Raw genomic sequence first — 26,633 nt, 5'->3', positions numbered from 1 at the left:
CCTTCCTGGTGGAATACTCTTCCTAACTCACTCCGGTCAACCGCTTCTCTCACAAACATTCAAAAAATGACTTTAGCACTTTATTTTCTCAATCCTGCATGTTTTTAACGGAAACCGAACTATCAGACGCGCAAGCGCTTTGCTTCCGATGGACATGCATCCTTGGAAAGACTTGGGAAGGTGCACATCCCAGAAAACGTAAACGAAAAAATATAATTTTAGATGTTTATTTAGGATTTGTAACATTGGGATCGCCAGCTGAGGGCATGAAAAAATAAATTTTTGTCCTCTAGCTCAAAATTAGACTGTGCGCATTCTAATTTATTATTGGAATAAATGTAAATAAGTGCATCATAGCACTGAAACTGCGCTCGTTAAAATTACAAACGACCTGCTTATAGCATCAGATAAAGGTAACATCTCACTCCTGGTCCCGCTTGACCTTAGTGCTGCGTTTGATACTGTAGACCATAACATACTTCTAGATCGCTTACACAATTATAAAGGTATTGAGGGACAGGCACTACAGTGGTTTAGATCTTACTTGTCAGACAGACATCAATTTGTCCATTTAAATGGGGAATCATCCAATCTAACGCAAGTAAATTATGGATTACCTCAGGGATCGGTTCTGGGACCCGTGCTGTTCTCCATATACATTCTTCCCCTCGGAAACATTATTAAAAAACATGGAATTAGCTTCCATTGCTATGCAGATGATACTCAGCTATACATCTCATCAAGACCAGATGATTCCTCCCAGCTATCCAAATTGGCAGAGTGCATTGAAGATATACAACATTGGATGACCTGTAATTTCCTTCTTCTAAATTCTAATAAAACAGAAATATTACTTATCGGACCAAAGACACGCAAACCAAATATTTCTGATTATAAACTGCAAGTTGAAGGATGTACCGTTACTCCAACAAATACAGTAAAAGATCTAGGCGTTATGTTAGACAGCAACCTGTCATTTCGAAATCACATCTCAAATGTCACAAAAACAGCCTTTTTCCACTTAAGAAATGTTGCCAAGTTACGAAATATTCTGTGTGTTGCTGACGTGGAGAAGCTTTTTCATGCATTTATGACCTCAAGACTTGACTACCGTAATCCGCTACTTAGTGGTTGTCCTGCATCATCAATAAACAAACTACAGTTAGTTCAGAATGCAGCTGCCAGAGTTCTAACCAGGTCCAGAAAATACTATCACACAACCCCAATTTCATCAACCCTTCACTGGCTACCCATTAAGTATCGTATTGACTTTAAAGTTATTTTAATCACTTATAAAGCCTTAAAGGGTTTTGCCCCTACCTACCTAACAGAGCTTCTATCACACTACAACCCATCACGCTCTCTAAGATCTCAAAACGCAGGACTTTTGATAATACCTAGAATAACTAAATCCACCAAAGGGGGTCGAGCTTTCTCAAACGTAGCACCTAAACTCTGGAATAGCCTTCCTGATATTATTCGAGGATCAGACATACTCACCCAATTTAAATCTAGATTAAAAACGCATCTTTTCAGCCAAGCATTCACTTAATGCAAAATATGCTAAATAAACCACCAGGAGATGCTGACATTAGATATTATTTACTAGAATAATTGGATTTATTATATAAAACACCATGTAGTGTGTTTTACCCTTTCTTGGGTTTTTCGTTTTTCCCCTGTAAAGCTGCTTTGGAACAATGCAAATTGTGAAAAGCGCTATTCATTCATTCATTCATTTTCTACCGCTTATCCGGGGCCGGGTCGCGGGGGCAGCAGTCTAAGCAGAGATGCTCAGACACCCCTCACCCTAGAGACCTCCTCCAGCTCTTCCGGGGGGACACCGAGGCGTTCCCAGGCCAGCCGGGAGACATAGTCCCACCAGCGTGTCCTAGGTCTTCCCCGGGGTCTCCTCCCGGTCGGACGGGCCCGGAGCACCTTCCGGGGAAGGCGTCCAGTAGGCATCCGTAACAGATGCCCAAGCCACCTCAGCTGACCCCTCACGATGTGGAGGAGCAGCGGCTCTACTCCCGGGTGACCGAGCTTCTCACCCTATCTCTAAGGGATCGCCCAGCCACCCTGCGGAGGAAGCTCATTTCAGCCGCCTGTATCCGGGATCTTGTCCTTTCGGTCATGACCCAAAGCTCTTGACCATAGGTGAGAGTAGGAACGTAGATTGACCGGTAAATTGAGAGCTTCGCCTTGCGGCTCAGCTCTTTCTTCACCACGACGGACCGGTACATCAACCGCATTACTGCAGAAGCTGCACCGATCCGTCTGTCAATCTCCCGTTCCATCCTTGCCTCACTCGTGAACAAGACCCCGAGATACTTAAACTACTCCATTTGAGGAAGGAACTCTCCACCAACCTGAAGTGGGCAAGCCACCCTTTTCCCAGGGCCTCGGATTTGGAGGTACTGATTTTCATTCCAGCCGCTTCACACTCTGCTGTAAACCGTCCCAGTGCATGCTGAAGGTCCTGGTTTGAAGGGGCCAACACGACAACATCATCCTTAAATAGCAGAGACGAGATCGTGTCGTCCCCAAACCTGACACCCTCCGGCCCCTGGCTGCGCCTAGAAATTCTGTCCATAAAAATAACGAACAGAACCGGTGACAAAGGGCAGCCCTGCCGGAGTCCGACATGCACTGGGAACAAGTCCGACTTACTGCCGGCAATGCGAACCAAGCTCCTGCTTCGGCCGTACAGGGACCTTAGTAAAGGACCACAGACCCCATACTCCCGAAGCACCCTCCACAGGATGCCACGAGGGACACAGTCGAATGCCTTCTCCACATCCACAAAACACATGTGGATTGGATGAGCAAACTCCCATGAACCCTCCAGCACCCTGTAGAGGGTGTAGAGCTGGTCCAGCGTTCCACGGCCTGGACGAAAACCACACTGTTCCTCCTGAATCCGAGGTTCTACTATCGGCCGTATTCTCCTCTCCAGTACCCTGCCATAGACTTTCCCGGGAAGGCTGAGAAGTGTGATCCCCCTGTAGTTGGAACACACCCTCCGTTCCCCCTTCTTAAAAAGAGGGACCACCACCCCGGTCTGCCATCCCAGAGGCACTGTCCCTGACCGCCACGCGATGCTGCAGAGGCGTGTCAGCCAAGAAAGCCCCACAACATCCAGAGACTTGAGATTCTCAGGGCGAATCTCATCCACCCCCGGTGCCTTGCCACTGAGGAGTTTCTTGACTACCTCAGTGACTTCGGCCTGGGTGATGGACGAGTCCACCTCTGAGCCCTCAGCCTCTGCTTCCTCAATGAAGGACGTGGCGGTGGGATTGAGGAGATCCTCGAAGTACTCCTTCCACCGTCCGACGACATCCCCAGTTGAGGTCAACAGCCTCCCACCTCCACTGTAAACAGCGTTGGTAGGGCACTGTTTCCCTCTCCTGAGGCGCCGGACGGTTTGCCAGAATCTCTTCGAGGCCAGTCGATAGTCCTTCTCCATGGCCTCACCAAACTCCTCCCAGGCCCGAGTTTTTGCCTCCACAACCACCCGGGCAGAGTCCGCTTGGCCTGCCGGTACCTGTCAGCTGCCTCAGGAGTCCCACAAGCCAACTAGGCCTGATAAGACTCCTTCTTCAGCTTGACGGTTTCCCTTACTTCCGGTGTCCACCACCGGGTTCGGGGATTCCCGCCTCGACAGGCACCGGAGACCTTATGGCCACAGCTCCGAGCGGCCGCTTCGACAATGGAGGTGGAAAACATGGTCCACTCGGACTCGATGTCTCAAGCCTCCCTCGGGATCTGGTTGAAGCTCTGCCGGAGGTGGGAGTTAAAGATCTCTCTGACAGGAGACTCGGCCAGGCGTTCCCAGCAGACCCTTACAGTACGTTTGGGTCTGCCGAGTCTGTCCAGCTTCCTCTCCTGCCATCGGATCCAACTCACCACCAGGTGGTGATCAGTTGACAGCTCCGCCCCTCTCTTAACCCGAGTGTCCAAAACATATGGTCGCAGGTCAGATGAAACGACCACAAAGTCGAATAACTGAACACTGCTCTGGTTCAGATCAGGGGGGCCGTTCCTCCGAATCACGCCCCTCCAGGTGTCACTGTCGTTGCCGATATGGTCGTTGAAGTCCCCCAGTAGGACGACGGAGTCCCCAGTTGGAGTACTTTCCAGCACCCCTCCCAGAGACTCCAAGAAGGTCGGGTACTCTGCACTGCCGTTCGGCCCGTAGGCACAAACAACAGTGAGAGACCTAACCCCGACCCGTAGGCGCAGGGAAACGACCCTCTCGTTCACCGGGGTAAACTCCAACACATGGCGGGAGAGCTGGGGGGCTATAAGCAGACCCACACCAGCCCGCCGCCTCTCCCCATGGGCAACTCCAGAGTGATGAAGTGTCCATCCTGTCTCGAGGAGTGTGGTTCCAGAGCCCAAGCCATGCATAGAGGTGGTCCCGACTATCTCTAGTCGGAACCTCTCAACCTCACGCACCATCTCAGGCTCCTTCCCTGCCAGCGAGGTGACGTTCCACGTCCCTAGAGCTAGCTTCCGTGTCCAGGGATCGGGATCCACTACGCACCGACCCCCTATGGTCCCTCCCGCACGTGGTGAGCCCACGGGAAGAAGGCCCCACGTCGCTCCTTCGGGCTGAGCCCGGCCGGACCCCGTGGGGAAAGGCCCGGCCACCAGGCGCTCGCATACGAGCATCGACCCCGGGCCCGGCTCCAGGGTGGTGCCCCGGTTGCGCCATACCGGACGATGTCACGGTCCTTGAGTTCTTTTTCATCATATGGGGTTTTTGAACCACTCTTAGTCTGACTCGTCGCCTAGGACCTGTTTGCCTTGGGAGACCCTACCAGGGGCATATAGCCCCCGACAACATAGCTCCTAGGGTCACTCGGGTACTCAAACCCCTCCACCACGTTAAGGTGGCGGTTCACGGAAGGGTGAAAAGCGCTATATAAATAAAATTGAATTGAATTGAATTGAATTATGCCCGCACAGGTCACACTTGCATATTAAAGCAAATATTGTCTCTCGTGTTTGCGTATATGAAAATCCCAACAACAATGTATACTGCGTTATATTGAAATACAAGTAGGTTGAATGTGCAGATTTACTTTAGACAAATTATGGTTATTTCAAAGATGCTATAGTAATAGTTCGTTTTTAAATAAGTATGTGTGTTCAAACTTTTGTGTAGTCCTGGTATGTTACCGAACAGTCTTCTATTAATTTTAGGCTCATGTCATTATCATGTGATATGATCTCATACCTGATCCTGATGTGTTTGGAATGACCATACAAACTTATCAAAATCTAAAGAAGAAACGCCAATCTCTGGTACTGGATATGGAGTGGATTTGTGTATGTGATGTGTGTGATACAGTAGTTATTTTGCAGCAACAGGAAGTGACAGGGTCCTTCCTAAAGATAAGTAATTTCCTCTGTTCAGCAAGACTTGAGTAGAACTTGTTTTGCATTTTTAGGCTTTACTCTGTTCAGTTATATCTTCAAATAATTAAATGATCTCATTTTACAGACACTTTCTTCAAGTGCATCCCTACACATTCCCATGGATTCAAACCTATTACCTTGGTAAAGGAATTATTCACAAACATATCACCAACAGTACCTGGCACAAATTTACCTTATGCATTTTTTATTCAAAACTATTAAGTGGGGTGTCAAAGGTAAGGTTTCGCTGTATTCCTTTCTACAGCATCTCACCTGCGCATAACTCAATCCAGGTCTATCCCATGCATGCTCTCTGATTTCTTCATGCTACCAGCGGGCAGCTCAAGTTCTAGAAAGACAAACTCCCAGAGGGCAGAGATTCAGGAGCAAGCTGACCAGCACAAGAGGCAGAGAGAGAGAACTGTCTGTGTTATAGGTGCCCAGGCCTCCTGCTGAAAAGGATCACCCTGGATAACATTACATGCATTACAGGGGGCTAGATTTACAGCACCCAAACTGATGCAGGAAATAAGATGCTGTCTGCTTTTCTAATCTGATGGCATAGGTTGGGAGGTGTCATGTAGAGAGAAATACAGGGTGGCTAGTAGGAAGACGTTATAGCCAGTAAAAAGCGAAGTTAGCCAACAGACTGAAAGCAAGGAAGTTTCCAGATTATAAAAAAGAAAGCGAATGTGGACAGTATATGTTCCACCGATGCACAATAATGATGTGAGACACGGAGTTGCTAAGTGACTAGTGAAAGATCTGTTGGTCTGGGACACTGTAAGGAACGCTGGGCTATTTATAGAATGATTGCAAGACCTCGGGTGGCAAATATTTATAAAGTGTCATTCAGTCGAGTAAACCCGAGAGTTCACTCCAAAGTGAATTTTTAAATCTGTTCTCAAATATTTTTGTGTGTAACTACATATTCATCGATGCACATCAGTTCATGACGCACAAAGTCAAGATTCATCCTTGATGCAAGCTTTACTATTCTAGCACCTTGCAAAAATATCTCAAGGTTTTCAAGGTTAAGCAGTGCATAGTTATTACTGAGGACAGTTGTCTTTTCAGAATAATTCAGCTGCGTCTCTGCTAGTTCCTCATTTGAATGTTTTTTATAGCTCTTTTTATATCAGACTTGTACTACATCACATGACACTTCATTCTCAAGACCTGTTCAGAAATGTCCTGCCGTCTGTTTTTTCGTGTGCAAAGAACATATGGCAGACGCTGTGGCGTCAGAATTCCTGTCAACATCATACTTTGAGTGTAATTAGCACAAAAGCCAACTGAAGCTCGGATGTGAAAACGTGTCACTTTTCTCCCTCGAGCTAAAGATGAAGTGAAAACCAAGACAATGAAGGCGGAGTCTGTTTGGTTTCAGTGTGCACAGTGTTTTTTGGTGATGAGAGTCTGGTTGCTTTGCAATAGATGACCACTTCCTGACACACAGAGCCCTCTCTGTCATGAACTCCTTTGTTCTCTCTGTGCTTTTTATGTAGTTTCATTATTGTCTTTGTTTCTCCCTTTCCAAGGAAGAAATGAAGAGAAAATGCCAAGATTTGAGTTATTTCACATGTGTTCCTGTAGCTCAGTAGGCATTGCATAAACAGTGCCAATGGGTTTGATTCCCCGGGACCACGCATACTGATCAAATGTATAGCTTTGGATAAATGTGCCTGCCCTTTAGCCATAATGAGAGGTCATATTCACATTGACATTCTGTTAATTGGCTTTGAGACAGGCAGGTGAAGGGCACCCCCAAGGCTTCTACCGCTGAGTGTCATCTTGATACCCCCTGACATAACATCTCTGACCTATAGAATACTTTATGTTTCGGCTCGGTGCCGCGGTATCATATACTCCTTCTCTAGTGACGGAAATGGGACATATTGTTTTGAGAGATTTTATTTACATTTAGGCATTTGGCAGAAAAAGCCAAAGCGACTTGCATTGCATTATCCTATACATGTATACATAGGTATCTGCAATGCCCTTGCTAACACAATGCTCTTACCACTGAGCTACAGGAAAGCTGTCTTATGCTATTTGATGCATTTTTAAACCGACTTCACCCAAAAATTAAATATACACCATAATTTTCTCACCCCCATTTCTTTTTAGGTCTCAAAGTAACAACATAAACTAGCGTTACAGCTCATGCACGCGTTTGTTGACCAGCCTTTACTTCTGGTACACATTTGTAAATAATAAATTGCCTCTCGATTATTTCTTATAACAAGCAAAAGAATCTGAGAAGAACTGTTACTTGGCTAAACCTGCCTCTCCAATATTTTGAATTTAGACTACGATACCAAGCTCAACCCCTAGATATCAATTCCCATACGGTTTCTTTAAATGCGACAAAGTCACACGACACATTGAACAAATGTTTATATCAACAAAATAATTATATGAATTAAAATGAACAAAAATTAAATAGTTATACACTATACAAAGACAGACCAGTCCAGGTGCGAGCGTGATGAAGTGGTCTTTGTCTTCCTTTCTTCAGCCAAACTTAAATTGTAATTATATTAAATAAAACCCTGGCTGTTAGATTTGTAATGCCATTGAATTATAATGTCTCATTTTTTAAGCTCCGAAAGCATGTATCCATCATCAAAGTAATCAAAATAATATGCGAGTCACTTATCTCAACTCCTCGCTTGTTTTAGTACCAATGAGATATATACATCTAGAACGTCATGAGTTAAATGTATGGGTTAAATTTCATTTTTGGATTTACTATGTCTTAAAACAGTATTGGGGGTATTTTAGGATCATGGATGTGCCTAATGGTTCCTTCGTTGTATATCGCTGTTGTAATTCTTAAACCTTGGATGTCCACATTTTTCAGGTAATGGAAAAACTTTTTAAAAGGGTGACTAATAATAATGATTTATGGCAACAACAAAAAAATCTTGAAATATGGAGTTTCAGAAGAACAGCAGCGATATACTTGAAGTTTAAATTTTAATGTATATAATTAAAGTAGATCACTAACCCCTTCAAAAGATAAAGTGCTAACGGTTTCTATGTTGCTGTATGTAAGTGTCTGTGCCATATAAGCGCAAACTCCTCGAACAGAATAACGTAAAAGGCAATAAAATCCACTGCATCCCGCCCTAATTCACAGAAGAACAATTGCTTCATGTGATCTGTGCGACAGCATGAGGAGAAGGTTGAAGATGGATTGATTCGCAGGCCTGGCACTTTCCTCTTTGTGTCTAATTCCCGTTCCTTGGAGATGAAAGTATAAGCATGCCTTTGAATGCTTGCCACCCTCCAGCCAACGTAGTGTCAAAACAAAAGCTCTCCTCCATTTTAGCTTTGGGACGAATGGGGTTAGGACATGGGCATGTCATGGGGCCTCAAGGGAACACATCCGATGTCCCATGACTCCAGACAGGAGTCTCTCCACTTTTTCTTTCAGGAGTCAATTTCATTTAAAATTAGCTTTTAATTCACAGTGACACGTTTTAAGACATTGGTGTCCTTGTGGGCCGAACTACTCACTTAGGTCTGATATTATATGGATAAAAATAGCGCTGTCGGTCTGAGAACAAATTATGCATCAAACTGTCAATGTGGCTTTCATAATGCTGAAACCGAGACGTTTATTCTGTAATCCATATTCTGTGTGCACTGTTATATGATGACAGTCTTTCCTGTCGGCTGCCTTGTTTGCTCCTGTTAATGCAGAGGCCAGGTTTCCCGTAGCGACAAGCCCACAGAGTTATTTTTCGACAGCTTTAGACTGTCAATGATTTCACACAGCGCTTTAATCTCCTGAAGGATTAAAGACCCCTTGTGGGGGCCACTGGCCTTGGCCTTTTATCGCTCTCTGGACGCTTCCTCTGTGAGCCTTCCTGGACCACATCCTCCTTCTGACCACTTCCTGTTCTCTCTGTGTCCTGCCATGCCCACATAAAGGCCTCGTCTAATGGTCTGTGGCCAGGACCATGCAGGTCCCAATAGGGGAGAAGTGCTGAGCAGATGGTTTCATCCTCGGATCAATCTGCCACTTGAGTTTCCATGTCCTGGAGATGAGCTATGAAATAAAATCCCTCAATATGGTTTATGAAGTACTTGTGGGCTTTAGTAAATCACACTTTTTAATACTAATGGTTTATTTCTCTTTGACTCAGGTGTCTATTCCCAACACCAGTTGTGCCTGTATGAGAGCAGTTCTGGAGTATCTCTACTGTGGTGTATTAACACCATGTCCTGAACTGGAGCCAATGGACCTTATAATACTAGCCAACCGCCTCTGTCTTCCTCACCTTGTAGCTCTTACGGGTGAGTTTGGTAATGACTCTGTTTACCTGTAGGCCGACAGTGAAAAACCGGGAAATTCTGGGTAATAGGGCCGGAGAATAAAAAGCTACCTGGAAGTAAATACTAATTAATTTTATTTAGTTTGCAGTGCAATGGTGCTTTTGAGGACAGGGATATCATAGAGCAGTGGTTCTCAAACTTGGGGGCCCAATGTGATCCAGTGGGGATTCTGTGGCATCTTATGAAGTATAGAAATGTATCAAATTTTATGCAATCATGCGTCAGAAAAATAACACAACCAACTGAAAGAATTGATGTTCCAGCATTGTATAACTGAATATGTTTTGCTTTAATTAAATTCTAAATTTAAGATTATTTATTAAGTCTTTATTTGGGGGGCTGCAAAGTCATGCACTCTACACAACGGGGGCCTTACAACGAAAAAGTTTGAGAACCACTATCATAGAGCATTATTAACTCTTTCCCTGCCATTAATTATATTTTCATTTTGATACAATGCTTTCCTGCAAATAATGTTTCTTTTTCCATCATTTATGACAAGGCACGAAGCTTTTCATGTTTTCACTGTTATACAGTAGGGGAAGGAAAAACAAGTAAATACTCTATCTATGTTGTGATCATCATTCTTTATTAAATTAGTTATGTGCTCAAATACAAATTTCTCTGCCTTTTTGTTAAGAATGTTGTTAAGAATTTGTTGCTAAGGAAGAGATAAAAAATATGTTGTATGTTCATATAGAGGCACATTGTTTGAGGGCCCTGGAAGTTTTGTTATAATGATCAAGAATGCTTGTGCTTGCTGGCAACTTTAAAAAATGCTGCTGTGAAAAGAGTTAAGATGCCTTTTGGAACAGCTTTTGTGTAGGAAGCCCACCAGTAATGGCTCGTAAGTGTTATTTGGATCTGTAAAAATTCATATACAAAATGTTGAGTAATATATAATTTCAACTTGTCATATTATGTTAGCCAACAATCAAATTTAGCCAAAAACCTTTTAGTTAAAAATGCATATTGGATATAGTCCTTTACAGAGGTCCACCAATGTTGCATAATAATTCACCACCTGTATCTACTGATGCATGCTGAATAAAAGCATGCTGTATTTGTTAGACAGATCAGTGAAGTTTCCCAAATGTTAACCATTAAGCCAAATGGGTGAAATATTAACACCTGTTTTATGATGTTTTGATGTGGTCTTCAGAGCTACATGCCGTTGAGGACCTGTTGCACCTGTCAGATAAAGGGGTGGACATTGATGGAAACGTGCTGGCCTATCTGGAGATGGCTCAGGTAATATCAATATAGAAAAGAGCAATTAATAATGATATGCAAATGCAAAGCACTCACACTAAGTAATGAAGAGGCTATGGAACAATTGGGGCACATTACAGAATTGCCATTCATTCTTGTTCAAAGGATATACAGACATTTCTTTTAATTATGCTCATTTGAAAAGCAATCACTCTTTGGTGATGTGTGCCAACTATGCTTTCTGTCTGCTGTAGTTCCACAATGCCAAACAGCTCTCGGCCTGGTGTCTGCATCACATCTGCACCAACTATAATAGCGTCTGTCGCAAATTTCCTAAAGACATGAAGACTATGTCTGCTGGTAAGAAGGTTTACCTGTCCTAATTAGAAACCTTAGCTTCATTCACCTTTTCAAAATCGGCTAATGTTGTCTTTTTATTTGTCTAGAAAACCAGAAACACTTCGAGAAGTATCGCTGGCCACCCGTCTGGTTCCTGAAGGAGGAAGACCGCTACCTCCGCTCCCAAAAAGAGCGAGAGCGAGAGGAAGAGATCTTACGGAAGCAACACACTAAACGGGCCTGGTGCTTTTGGAGACATCCATCCTCCTCAGCGCCCCATATTTCTTGAAAACTTTACCCATCAACCCCTTCACTCATCTCCATCCTGAGGCATGTGGCCTAGCCTTGGGATCCCTGTTTCAATGTCCAGGTGTGTCCGTCCTGGCTTCTCTGGAAATAATTCTGGGGTCTCTTTGCCCCCGAACGTTCATCAGTCCCTCTGAGCTGGGCCTTAGTGGACCGCCTACCACAAGCGCTCAGAATGTGTCATTAAATTGGAGAAGGCTTGAAGAACATTTCAAATCTGTTTCAACATTATGTGAGGTTTCACCACAGCATCATGTAGGGAGTGCCATCTTTGCAATGACCTGATTCCACTACTCAAGACTGTTATTATTATATATACACACTTACACCAGCACCCTGTCTGTGCGCTGGCGCCCAGGCCCACGGATGCTGCATGGTGCTGCTGTGTTGAGCTTTCTTTGTGAGACCTGTTTCTGGGAAAACCGTCATGTGCAATGCATACGAGCTGAAACACAGCGTACGCTTTGAATATAAAAAGCAACAAAAATGACGGCAGGGATAAACAAATTAAAAGGGGCTATAGTCCCCCCTGTTTCAAACTAATGTCTGCCTACATTCTCACACCATAAACAAATATTCATTTTTGATCTTCCATTGCCCCATATTGGCACTTCTTACCAATTGTGTTGCCTACTGAGAAACTCTTGTGTTTTTAATATTTGTTGTGGTAGACCAGGGGCAGGAACAGAAGGGTTTATTTCAGGTCTGTCACTCATAAAGGCTATAGCAAAGCACCAAAGACAGACACTCATTTAGACGCAAACGCCTTACCAAAATCTACTAAAACAAGACAAAACTTGACAGAAAGTGAACTATAAATTTAGGGCTGTTCATACCACTGCCGTGAGAGAATTAGCAATCACAGCTATAGGACGAGTTGTACAATATGACCACTAGCAAGGTACTTGACTTGCTTGCCTTTAGCCTCCCACACCACGTGGCGTCCATGCCTTCTGAGTTTACCCTTCTTTAGAAAGTATTAGCTGCTCATTTGTGTAAATTGTAGACCTTTGCATTCAAGAATCCAAGCATTTTGTAGCACTTATTGGCGAAATGTCTGATAACCAAAAAAAATAGATTGTGACCTTCAAGCTAAAAACAAATGCTCCCCTCTGTTATTCCTCTGGTCCTCAACCTCTTAACCAAAGAGAGGGAGAAACTATCAATCCATTTTCTTTAGTCTTTCTTATGTTGCATTGTGATGCTTCACGGCTAAAATGTCACTTTGCACTTTACACATGCAGACGAAATCGGTGCTCAGGATAAGCCTGCAAAATGTCACAAACATTCAGCCACTCATTCACCTCTCTATACAAGTTTACCTGTTTTTGACAATCTTAATAACAGCCCGGCATAACTTGTAAATGAAAAGTGCATCTTTTTTATTAAGAAAAGCTTTATGCATTTCAAATTCAAGCTTTGTACGTCAAAACAGGTTTTGAGGTTAAACTGACACTTGTAATATACTCTTTCCTCACTGTTTTGTTCCACTTTTCAGATCCGCTGTGAAGCAGTGTTAGAATATGTTTGCTTGAGTCTGTCTTTATTGCCTTCCATTTAAGTACATGAGTGCCTACGACCATGTTACACTTTTCCTTCAAAATCGAGATACACTCATCCTTCAAGTATTTCTCGGTGAAGCATTTTGTTTTGCCTGTTTTGTGCCTTTAAACAAGAGTGTTATTAATGGCTATTGGAGGTGAATAAGAAATCCAAGACATTTTTTTCCTGCCACCTCTTTTCTATTCCTGGCTTTCTGACTTAGTTTTCTCGAGACTGCGCCCTGCTTTTCTCACTACCAGACAAGCTGAAATCACCAACAGCTACAAAAATAGATTCGGAGAGCCCCTGTGCCCTGAACGGCAGTGAAATTGGAGAAATTAAAAATGCGAAATGGTTTTGAAGAGACTTCATTCCCTTGATGGGAATTCCACTTCTGCAGTATATTCTGCATTACAGGGACAGAACAATAAATGAATGTTTATTTAAGTACTCAAAGACACACTATATGCCTACCCATTACCTAAAGGCTTGCTATTTGTAAAACAGAATGTACGGCTTACTGTTTATTTGCAGACTGGCTCTGCAAAGAATTATGTATTTAATCACAGCTTCCCTGTCCCGGATAGCTGCTGTCTGCCCCTTAGAGACCCCCTAGAGTTTGCTAACTGAAAGACTATCGATACAAGGTACACAGACTCCAGATATGAGCTTTGAAAAAATGATAAACATCGGTATACTTCCTAGGATGGAAGCTTGTTGCCGTGGTGATTTCGGGCTTGTTAGCACTTTTTGTCTTTGTTTGCTTTTGCACTTTTTTTGCTTCGATTTGGTCTGGCTTTGATGTGCATGGCATTGACTGTTTTTAAACTATGGCTTTTTAAAAGAGGTTACATTTTGTAGCATGGAATGCGTTTCTTCCATTAAACGGTGCTTCTGATGGCCCTGTATACTTACTGTATATATTCTGTGCTTGCATGGGAAAAAAATACTTTCTACTTTGATCTCTGCTGTGATGAAGGCAACAAAGTCTTCCTCCCTTGTGCTTTAATCGACTATGCCTTCATGAACTCTCGAGTTGTATGTTTTGTAATAGTATTTAAAAGGTCCAGTTGATTTCCTTTGAACGGTATCGGAGAAGTCCCATTTGTCCTTAAAACAAGTTGAAAGAAATTAGTTTGGCTCTAACAACTGCTAACAGTATAGCTGCTTGCTACTCATGCACTTTATTCTAAAATTAGATACAAAGTTTGATTTCTTTCAGTCTAACAAAAGTTGTCCATAGTGACAAATTGCAAAGTATTTAATGTTAACGTATGCCCGTTTACAGGTAAGATGTGCATGGGTACGGTCTTGAGAGTTAGCATGTAGTAATAAATAATAGTAGCTTTCATTATCAAGCAATCATTATGCACTTTTGTCTTGTTAGTAAAAAACATAAATCCCTCATTCAACCACAGATAATCCAGAATCCTTACTGGCTTCATGTTAATATTAATATCGTTCTATACTTGGTTATTTAATGTAAGTGGTTTGCATTGCGCAGCATATAAACTTAGAGATAAAAATTCAAAGTTGTGGTCTGTGTTATCTGTGCCTTTATTCAAAGTCCTGCAATCATTGTCGTAATCATTTTTAAGAGAGGCCACTGCCTTTAGTTTCAGTCGGACAGTTGTAGTGTGCATAAACTCATTCATACGAACACACAAACAGTACACAGTTAAGAGAGCCAGCAGACCACTTTATTGCTTTGTTTGCATGCCTGTGGCCAGCATGTAGCAATCCCTTCTGTTCTTTGAGTGATGTGATTTATCTTTTTATGATTTTTCCATTGTTTCATTAGATTTTTCCTCTTTCTGATTGTGCTGAGTTGAGTGGAAACTGTTCTTATTGTGAACTGTGATCATGATTAGCATCTTTCACATTATGAAAGGGTCAGAGGTACAGTTGCGCCCTCTACCGTCAGCTGAAGGTAAAACTGTTAACTACATCTTTCCCTAAAAAGATGTAGTACCAGAGCAGTTTTTGTGAGTAGTTTTTTCTTGCACTTCTTTTAAACTGGAAGGGTTAACCACAACTTGTTTGTAAAATGAAGTACACCTCACCTCATTTCATATTGGCAGAGACCACTTAAGATTCCTTTTGAAAAGAACGCTCTAGAAACAGTTTTGAAATCCACATTTTCAGTACAGGGGCCGTATTTCTTTTCTTAAAGGGATAGTTCATCCATAAGAAAAAATCTGTCATCATTTACTCACCCTCAGGTTGTTTCAGCCTTGTATAAAGGTCTTTGTTCCAATGAACACATAGTAAGATATTTGGAAGAATGTTAGCAATTTTCTATTCTGTGACATTATCCACTACCATAGTAGGAAACAAGCATTGTATTTTTTGGCTCTGTTGAACACATAATGGGATATTTGGAAGAATTTCGGAAAATAAAGAGTTCTCCTTTGACTACCATTTCCTTCTTCCTTCTATGGTAGTCAATGATGTCCCGGAACTGAAAATTACTCACATTCTTCCAAATGTTTTTCTTTGGTCATCGGAACAACGTAATTTATACAGGTATGAAATAACATGATTGTTAGTGAATGATGACACAATTTGATGACAGATCTATCCCTTTAAGTAAAAATGGTGATAAATGATGTGGTAGGTGTTCTGTCTAAGTGGTCATTGCCCATTTTGTCCTTTTGAGGGTAGGGGGGTGTCACTGGCTCCCTGTTAGATTGACCCGACTCTTTACCTCTCTTCCTTATCAAATCTGTGATTATTTAAAACTGTTTTGCACTTTGTGTTTTTTAACCTAGTTTGAATAATCGTTGTTCTGGTCCTAAAACAAAGTTTCTGTTACTGTTCTATAATTATTGTACTTTGTTAGAACCAGAAGCACAAACACTACACATACACTATGAAGGGCTTTTAAAATACTAAATCAGAATGTTTTTGCTGCTGCTGCTGCAAAAAAGAAAAACGTTTTATTGAATCCTTTGTAATATTTTTAAACAACTGTGATTTGTATAAATAGAGTGTGGGGAAGGGTTGGAAAAAAAGTTATCTGTTTCAGTATTTTAATGTTTGCTTGGCTTTTAATAAAACTAAACTGAAATCTGTTGTTTCTTAAACTTTTCAACACAAAAATTGTAGTTTTTGTATTTATGTATTTACACTCTCATCATGCTGACATGTAGAGGAACATTCACTACTGTTATCTGTCCTGTGGAGGGAGACATATGCAGTTTATTATGCTTCTCGAAAATCTCTTTTTGTCTTCTTTTTATTGGAAGCTATTAACATAACACGCTGTAGGCTACCTAAAATCTTGACACTTTTTAATGCTGTTTTTTCTAGCACATTCAGAAAGAAAATGAAAACATAAAAATTGATTAGACTATGAAAAGTGATGGTAAAGTTAACCATGATACATCTAAAATCGACCACAAAATCTCAAATGTACAAACTTTCATGTACAATATCAAAAAAGACATTTCAATTAGAACTTTAACATAAACCAAGAACAAAATATCTAGCGGCTTCCGAGTAAACATATTTTTTCAAAGTTTATGAATACTGTGACAGTTACACAGTTATTTTTATTTTACATTTATAAAGTCAATGCCATTGTTAATATATTAAGGGAAACATCTCTCTAGGTTCCTTTTAAGGAATTTACATCACGGAAAATCTTTAAAATGCCCATGCACACAAATAGCTATTTCCAGTAACACTTCAAATCAACCTGACCTTGCCATTGCATTCCTGAACCATGAAATCATATTCTTCTACCATTTTAAGCAGTGGACTTCATATTTTACCTCACATAAATACTAAGAACAAGGACTACACAATTTCTTATGAAAACTAACAAGTGCAGTGATAGAATGGATTTTATCCAATTGTCTTTATTATTTTCTTTCAAATTACTTTCCCTAAAAAAATGCACACTTGACATGGCTTAATTGAGGATTTCATTGTTCTTAGAGTTGATGTTATGACAGGGTATTTTTCTTAGCCAGAAAGGAAATTCTCATAATTATTCTTTATTATTCTCTACTATAATTGCAGAACAAGTACAAAACCATTACTGAAACCACATAAGCAAATGCATTGCAGTCATTGCAATAGATGAAGTAATCGTGTGACAGCGATTGTTTAGTCTATATGCAACTGAGTTTTTAGAGACACTGAAACGGTGAAGTGATAGTTACCCAAAAATGCTGTCATCATTTACTCCCCCTCTTGTACTGTCAATCCTGTATGGCTTTCTCCCTTCTGCAGAACACAAAAGAAGATATTTTGATGAATATTTTGACACAAAACCAATGCGAATTGAATTGGGGCCAGTTAACACCATTTTTCAAAATATCTTTCTTTTGTGTTTTGCAGAAGAAAGAAAGTCATACAGGTTGGACACAAAGGTGAGAAAATAATGACATAATTTTTGGGTGAACTATCCATAGTTAAAAACAAATATATTTAAATCTATTTGAAATACATTTATTTTGTGCTAAGTATACAAATCTATTTACGTTTCATGTTTAAAAATACGATGCAATTTTACTTTTGGTATACTAAAGTGAAATTTTTAGTCTGCTAAATTGGAACAACTAATTTTGTACTTAATGCACTTTAATTCCGCTCAAGTAGTGCTAAGGTCCAATTAAAGATATGTTTGATTGTTCCAAGGAACTATTGCAAGTATACTTCAGCTGCACATTAAATATCTTGCATTGAAAGACTTATATTATAAAAAACAATACAATCCTTATCAAAAGTGACATTAAAACATTTTAGGATTCATATTAGAAAATGTGTATGGTGTACAAGTAGGCTACTTCAAGTAAAGTTTACTTATCGCTTAAGAGGTACCGATATTAAATAATATGTCAGTAAATACATAATAATGCATTTAAACTATACTTAGTATTAAATAAATGCATTTTAAATGTATTGCACTTTTACTAGGTATCACTTTAAGTTCCTGTTTATTCAACATTTTCTCTTTTGTTTATTTTTCTATATGAGTTTCGATGTACACATAGTCTATTGTAGAATTCAGACTTATTCAGGTTTTAGCCATTTCTATAATCTATGTGTTTTGCAGAATTTGCGAACGAAACATGTCTTGCACAGGTTGTCACGGCCCAGGGTGAGACAAGGATAGAGGACAGAGACACAAGGACAGAGGACCCAGACACAGACATCGGGTAAGGGGTTAACACATTTATTTAACAAGGGTAAAAACATGACGGGTAAACAGGAACACCGACTAACTACACTAGACAAGACGAAGACAACACTTGAATTAAATACAAATAACTAAACTAGACTCACTGAACAAGACACAGGCGCTCACCCACACAATCAAAATGAACCAGCACAGGACAGACAACACAGGGGCATTAAATAAGGGGACAAATCAAGAGGGACTGCTGCGGGGCGTTAAGTACTACTGAGGAGACGAGAGGGCGGGAACAGAGACTAGACCGGAGAGAGTACATGGCAAACCATAAGGGTCATAAATGCCTCTCTCCACACAAAACATGAGGTTCTGTCATGATCACTAGACCAAGAGATACAAGACATGATGCGGCAGAATCATGACACAGGTCACAGTCAAATAGCTATCCTATCACATTATTTACATAAATTATGTTTTCTAAATTGTTGTTGTTTTGATTCCAGTTCATGCACATTCAAATTATAAACAAAATTGGATCTTCTATTTGATACCTTGGGCCTCATTTATAAAACACATAAAATCCAGGCCAACGTCCATATTTATAAAAATGGTCTTTGGCGTTGCAAAGTGCTTATAGCGCCACGTCAGGGTCTGAGCAGACGTAGGCTGCGCACTTTTGCTTGTCCGAGTGCTGCAGGTTTTAAGAAATATAAGTCATTCTTGCCGCTTGTATAGGATTTGGACGTTGACAGTTGCTCTTTCAAATATCAATAACATCGTTTAGACGTCATTTAAAGGTGGAAATCTGAATCTGTTCAGCTACTCGCAATTTCACGATCATTTGCGATTTACAGATTTCACATTTGATAGAGAGACCTACACACGTTTTCTGTGCGTGTTTTTTCTATGAATCACATTTCAAAAATGATACCCCAGCAGTTTACTTTCCGTACCCTTGATAAATGAAGTTGGAAAGACCAACACAGCTTAAGCCTTGTTTGAGATACCAGCCACTGATGAACTACAGCAATGTAAATTCTTGGAAATATTGTATTATGAAGTAAAACATTCTTTCTGTACAATTCTTTGTATTTCTCTCCTTGTTCTTATAAAATCATGATCATTGCACTTTGCAATAAAAAAAAGAAAGCGCCTACTCCGGCCTCATTTGGTGTGATGTACACCGATGCAAAATGTGATGCACAATGTCCCACCACCACATGTGGGAGTCCAGAATGTGACAACTAAAGCATACGACCTTCATCTTCTTGTAATGAGAGGAGCACAAAATAATGACTGTGTAAACAGCCTGAACACAGTGGAGGATGCTTACTGAACCCTCCTCACAAGAATGTGATAATATTAGCAATAAAAAATAAGCATTTTTGACCTCCAAATGTTCTGTGCAAGAAAACACAGATAGCTTACAACACTGAAAGATAAACCTTTGAAGTGAAAATGTTGTTTTGAACTTAATGAGGTACTTATAGAGGTAAAATGTATACTGTGACATCTGAGGTACATATTTAGGTAAAGGTATGTTTGTACGAAGAAACATACAGATGCGAGTGTCTAGTGATAGTTCACCCAAAAATGAAAATTCTGGTATCATTAAATCACCCTCTTGTCGTGTCAAACCTGTGTGACTTTCTTTCTTCTTCACAAAAGAAGATATTTTGAAGAAAGTTGTTAACTAGCCAACATTCACTTGCATTGGTTTTGTGTTCATATAATAGAAGTGAATGGGGGCCAGTGCTGTTTGGTTACCAACTTCCTTCAAAGTATCTTCTTTTGTGTTCGGCGGAAGAAATAAGGTCATAAAGGTTTGAAATGACAAGAGGGTGAGTAAATGATGACAGAATTTTTCATTGCATTGTAAGGAAACAAAAAGAATCCAATAAGAACATACTTAAAAGAATAGAAGGAAATTGTTGAAGATTACATTCTGCAAAATCTGCACAGGTAGTGTAATGAAAATTATGCAACTAATATAGTAAACATGCTGTCAGACCTCTTAACCTCCCTCGGATATGTAAGCATTCCAAATTGCAATGCACTCTTTCAAAATCACTCATGAAAATAAAATGTACTTATGGTAAAACATTTCTATATTCATAAGCAAAAACACAGTAGCAGAACTCCAGAAAAGAATATAGAAGTGCTGGATTTAAATGGACAGAGAGGGCTAGCAAATGAAAAACATACGATGAGAAAGAATAATGACTAGGGCAGAGGTCAAGCTGTATGGTGGGACTCAAGGCGTATATCTTTAGTGTGTTAAACTTTGATCTTTTTCAGGTCTAAACACATTGAAGCTAATTTGTCTTTGTGGATTGCATCTGTTAAGGATATAAACACACTTGCATTTCTGTCTGCAATGCACCTCCATTTAAACGACCAGTGTGTCGTTTTTTGGAGTATCTATTGACAGACATGCAATGTAATATACACAACAATGTGTTCAGAGGTGTGTAAAGACCTTACATAATGAATTACGTAATTGTGTTTTCCTTAATTTAGTATGAGCTATTTTTATCTAAATACAGCGTGGGTCCCTTTGCATGGAATGTAGTTGCCATGTCGCCATGTTTTTTTTAGCCCTAAACAGACGAACTGCTCTTCAGAACGTGTTTTCGTAAATACGATATCTCATTCAGGAAAAAAGCTTATACCTGACCACATCTTAATTCTCTTTCAGCCTCCTTGCAATTCCCAACCTCACCATTAGATGCCGCTTAAAATGATACACATCTACTTTAAAGCTTGGATATATTTAAAGTTTTAAGTTTTGTACTTTTTAAGGCATTACACAGTTCAGTATTTTTCAGTAAATGGATTAAATACTGTGCACTTTTTAATACTTTTTATTGGTTAAATATTTGCAAATTCCAGTGAAAACATAAAGGACTAATGGCAAAATATGAAATATGGAGATATGAGGTTTCAGAAAAACAGCAGTGATATATACAGTTTGATTCAACAGACTCAGTTGGAAACTCAATAATGGCTTCCTTCTCCATCTTGTGTTCCCCCTATTTGAAATACAAAAGCTAATTCAACAGACTTTTTTACGTTCCAATAAACAGCATTTCGTGTTTTTTTAAACATTCTTTTTAACACAAAGGAAATACCAAACATACTGTTTGATCTAAAACAAGAACAGAATAACAGTCTGTCATCAGGGAAGAGTCGACAGGAGGCAGGAAGCTGCTGTAAATGTGAAAGGAATTCTGACATTTTGGCCCCATTCCTTTTTCCATAAACTTTAACACATGCCTTCAAAGAGGATGTTTTAGGGCACCAGCGGTTTAAGGCCCTCTAGTGTGCACCCATCTTCACAGGGTTGCTCCCACAGCTGAGAGGAGTTTTAGGAAGGCATACCAGAGCTCTACAACATGAACAAATTAAACCATAAAGACAGATGACGTAATGTTTAAAGAAGCAGACACAGAAAGATAAGGCTCCAATTCTCATGCACGGGACTGTGTGTGGAGGTGTGTGCAAGAGGGTCAATTCATAGAGTGATGTCAGCGAGGACGAGCTAAGTATTGAGGGGACTTTTTTCTCTTTTCTGTGAAGCTATTTTAACCTGGGTAATCCAAAACAAAAATCCCTAGGAATGGATCTAAACAACATTAGAAGAGAATAATTAACTTGATCTTTTCACACCAATGCACCTTAAAAACTCTCTGCGTGTGCAGAGAGAGAGAGAGAGTATTGTGCAGAACTTTTGAAGCATTTATTTTGCAGCGGCAACAAAGCAAGTTTAACTAAACTAAAATCAAGAAATCGGCCCTGCTGGGGCAACGGTCCCTAGAGATCAATGCACTGTAAATGGCTTCTCAGTTTGCTGCCAGACGCTCCAAGGACTGCTCACAGGAAGCCTGTACAAAGAGAGTGGCAGCTCAATAGCTTGGACTTCCAGCCAAACTTAGTCATTCATGGCCACGCTTCAAATGAAAGCAAAATGATAGAAAATATAAAAAAAATTCTAAATGAATTTACACAAAACCCTACAGCTATAAGTTCTTGCTCTTTGTTCTTATTTTCCTACTTTAGTTCTCCAAAGACACCCTGTAGAATTTAACTGGAGGACATTAAAATAAATAAGACTTTCAAAACGTAATCTACTATTAGTAGAACAGACTTTTAAACATCATGTGACCGCGCAAAAACGCATTGATAGCAAATGTGGCAATATATATGGAAGCTTGATTCCGCCAATGTAAGAAAAATGTATGTCTCAGAATTCTGTCTTTATTTCTTGGAATTGCCACTTTATTTATCTTATTTTTGAGTTTACATCTCACATTTCCGCGGTCAGCACTTTGACGCCATGTGATGCGTCGTTTAATGCACACCGGGGGGATGTTCAAGCTCAAACCTGTGCGCTACGTTTTGCACGTTTCCTGGAAACGGTTTGCAACAGTGTTTAACAGGGTTAGAGAAACATTTTCTCTTGTTTGGTGGGTGTGTCGAGAATGTCAGCCCAATCAGCAGCAACATGTATTTAACAAACGCGGTATTAAAGAGACAGTTCGCAAAATGGGTCCAAGTAAAGTCTTTTAAATGTGTCTGCTGCAGCTCGGCATATGCATCTATTGAAGATATTAGAAGAGATGTATTTCGCTCAGATTTCATCAGGCACTGAAAATTATCGAAAAAAGATCACAAAGAATGACCTTCTCAGCTGCCATAGTTCAACTCTTGCGTCATCACAACATGGTGTTCAACACCACCGTTTCCGTCAAAAAAACGCTTTGTCGGGGCTGACCTCAACCTTGCTGAATGGAATGGGTAATATTATAGAGGATTATTTTCGTTGTGATTTCACAAATAGAGAAATCTTGATTTATGAGTCACTCGATATAAAACTAAGCATACGGACACTTGAAAGAACATTATGGAGGAATCGGTTGTGGCAGAGACGCAATAAAACAGATGTTGTCGAAGTGGCATATTTTATTCACCAACAGGGGATTATCACAAACAGAGAAGCTGTTCGCCAGTTGATGCGCCTGTTAGATGGACAAGGGGTGAATCTTCGTTTGCGTAGTCATCTATGTCGATGTGTGTATAACAGTCGTGGTCCAAATTATGTATGGCATATTGACGGTCATGACAAACTAAACCTTATGGAATACGTATAAATGGATGCATCAATGGTTTTTTCAAAAACATAATCTGGTTTGAGGCCAACAAAACTAAAAATAACCAGAGCCGATGGCCCTGTGGTTAGTGCTCCGACATATAGCGCTGCCGGCTCCGGGCGACCCGAGTTCGAATCTCGGCTTGAGGTCCTTTCCCGATCCCACCCCCTCTCTCTCGCCCACTTCACTTCCTGTCCTCTCTAAAAAATAAGCTGTCCAAATAAAGGCAAAAACGCCCCAAAATAAATCATTAAAAAAACAACTAACAATGAGTAATTTTTTATTTGATAATTTATTTCATAAATGCTGTTGCTGATAATAACGGCTGCCCACAAAGAATCCGAACTGACAGTGGAAATGAAAATAATCATATTCCAGAAATGCTGATATTTTTTCAGAGAAGCTGCAAATGCAGAGTGTGTCCCAATTCCAAGCATTGCAAAAAAAATTGAACAATGGTGGTTGTTACGTCCCATGGCTCGAAAAGGACGTAACAGAAACAGGGACAGAAGAAAGTGCAAGTAATGTACAGAATTTATTAACAACATGCAACTATACATAAGAAAAACAATGCCGCATGAAATAGTCCGGAATCAGTGGTGTAAAGTAAAGTGTAGGCATGAAGGTGTAATTAATCAAAATGTTTAATGTATAAAGTAACCACCTAAACGCCGCCATAAATAATACTAGAAGTTGTATAAAATCCTACCAAACAGTAGTGAATACACGCTACAAATCGCAGCACTCGCAGCATCAACGCTGGGGTAGTGACACAGTTGTAAACACCGTTCTTTCATGAACTTGCTCAATAATTGGTTTAAGCTCATTTTTACTCTAAATAACTTACGGACTGCCACTTTAAGGCTCTAAACGAACTCTAAAAAGAAACATTTAGGTCGTATGTAATATTCAGATCCTCCGTGGACTGTAGATGAGACACATCATCACTGACTGAGCTTAATCCAACGCTTTCCACAAAATTTACATCCAAGGCATCTGAATATTGAAGTATTGTGCTGCAAGAAGTGGGGAGACTCTGAATCCTGATTATTTGGGTCCTCCGCTGTGTCTAAATCTGTGTCTGATAGTTCCTCAACAGCATCCGTCCCCCTCATTTTTGTTGAAACCTTATTATTGTGAGCTTTCATGAATCATCATACCGTTCTGCCACAGTACTGTTGTCATCTAATGACATTTCCTAATGATTTATTAGACCTACTTCGAAATCAGAAATATTGCCATTTTAATTTTTCCCATATGGGGAAAAAAACTAATTGCCTCTTCAATCAGTTCTTTTTTTTCCAGTCTCTAGGCACACTCAGCTTTCTTGTTCCACCTCCCTATTTAGTTCTCATTTGAACAAAGCCTTCTCCATCATGGTGCATCCAGCCGATCTCTAATTTTCTTTGTCGCCGAACATTATTTTTTGTTTGTAGTTGTTTGCTGATCGGTTTCTGAATAATTAGTTTTTTGAGTAATTTTGACTTGAGGTGCTTAAATTGCTTTGACTTCCTGTAAGTGTGTTCACTTTCCTGCCTCCTACATAATAATCCTCTTGTCATAATAAAACAATAAAATTAAAGCAATGGATTATGAAAGCATTTATTAAGACATTAAGTTCTGATGCTACACACTAGCTCTGTGCAAACACTCAACTGAAATGCATGATATTATTGCTGCAATACCCAGCAATAAAACTGTAAATACTGTATGTAAATATTAATATTGCGCTTGAATACATTTGTTAAATGTGACAGTTTAAGAACTGCTAAATCTAAACGTTGATTTGGCTGTTCTTAACTGTTTCTTCTTATCAGGATCCGTTATACTGGTTTTCATTTGACCTTAATGTAAATCAAGAACTAACTTCTGTAAGATGACATTTTGTATGGGTTTATCTGTTACTCCATTTGGGTAAGCTTCAGGACTCACTCTCTCATCACTTTCTGTCTCAGGCTCTCTCTCTTTCATGTGAGCTTCAGTCATTTCATCCTTAATAGGCCTAATTCGTTTAGTTTGTTTCAGTGTTACCTTGTCTACCTGCAGACTTTGTATAGCGGACTCCGGGATATTCCTCTCCCTGAGAAAAAGGATTAGGTCCTCCATTCTGCAATGGTGTTATAATGACATTAAAAATACAAACTGAAAATGGCAGGCATTATTATGCATAATATTGCATTATTAACACATTATTATGTGTGCACTCTTGCCATGGTAATACCTATTGAACACCAAATATTTAATCTAATTACTTTATGGTTACTGAAAACGTGCTTTTGGTGCAGTTTCACAGATAAAACGTAAGTATAGGGGCAATTCACGCTATGCTGAAGTGTTACCCTTTCACGTTTTAAATTCAATAACGTTGCATCATCATATCTCTTATGAGTTGTAACCATGTTTTTAGATGTATTTTACCATTGGCAAAACCAAATGATAACCATTGCATGGTTATTTTGTGTTAACCATGTTTTTTATCTATGGTTAGACCATGCTTAGTTTTCAAAAGTGTTAAAAAAGCTCAATTTCTTTTACAAAAGGACCAGATTGAAATAGCATAGTCTACTAGTGTACATGAATTTGAATCGATCTATGTAGTAGAAAGATTGTACTGACAAAGCATCAACTCTCTTGATAAGAGCAACACGATTAACGGCTTAAGATTGGCCTTTATCATACTGATACAAGGTAACACACTCAAGCTTTTTTGGTTGGATTTAGTCACATTTTATTTGTTACAAGACGTTTTTATACAATTCAAATCATCGTAATATACCTCGGACAGGCGCGCCATCAAGTGGATGTTACAAAAAACATGAACGCGAGATGTAAACTCAAAAGTAAGAGAAACGAAGTCGTGATTCTTAGATATAAAGTCGCAATTTGGAGAAATAAAGTCACAATTTGTAGAAATAAAATCGCAATTCTGATATATCAAATCGAAATTCTGAGATGTAAAGTGGGGTTATTCGGAGATAAAAACTCAGAAATATGGGAAATAAAGACAAAATTCTGGGATGTAAAGTCTGTTGTAAAATACTGAGAAATAAGTCACATTTCTGATATATCAACTCACGATTATTCGATATAAAGTCGCAATAACCGTATTTATTTTTTCTTACACTGGCGGAATCAAGCTTCCATAAATATGTGTTAGAAACAAGCAAGAT

At 40.0% G+C, this 26,633-nt stretch overlaps 1 protein-coding gene across 3 annotated transcripts in view; it reads left to right on the top strand.

Annotated features, from left to right (window-relative positions):
• Window positions 1-16,262, top strand: part of rhobtb4 (Rho related BTB domain containing 4) — a 42,503-nt gene extending 26,241 nt beyond the window's left edge. For 2 of the 3 annotated variants that reach the window (XM_079477963.1, XM_079477962.1), the window contains exons 8-11: window positions 9,582-9,732; window positions 10,934-11,022; window positions 11,238-11,343; window positions 11,430-16,262. In XM_079477963.1, the coding sequence (XP_079334089.1) occupies window positions 9,582-9,732; window positions 10,934-11,022; window positions 11,238-11,343; window positions 11,430-11,611 (528 nt within the window). In that variant the 3' untranslated portion in view covers window positions 11,612-16,262. Of the gene's footprint in view, window positions 1-9,581; window positions 9,733-10,471; window positions 10,538-10,933; window positions 11,023-11,237; window positions 11,344-11,429 lie in introns of those variants that run through there. The other variant, XM_079477964.1, reaches the window with a different exon arrangement.
• Window positions 16,263-26,633: the final 10,371 nt, after the last annotated feature.

Source organism: Barbatula barbatula (assembly GCF_947034865.1).
Source record: "Barbatula barbatula genome assembly, chromosome: 2".
Lineage (NCBI taxonomy): Eukaryota > Metazoa > Chordata > Actinopteri > Cypriniformes > Nemacheilidae > Barbatula > Barbatula barbatula.
The sequence above is the reverse complement of the archived record's forward strand: the minus strand, read 5'-3'. Positions and strand labels throughout refer to the sequence as shown.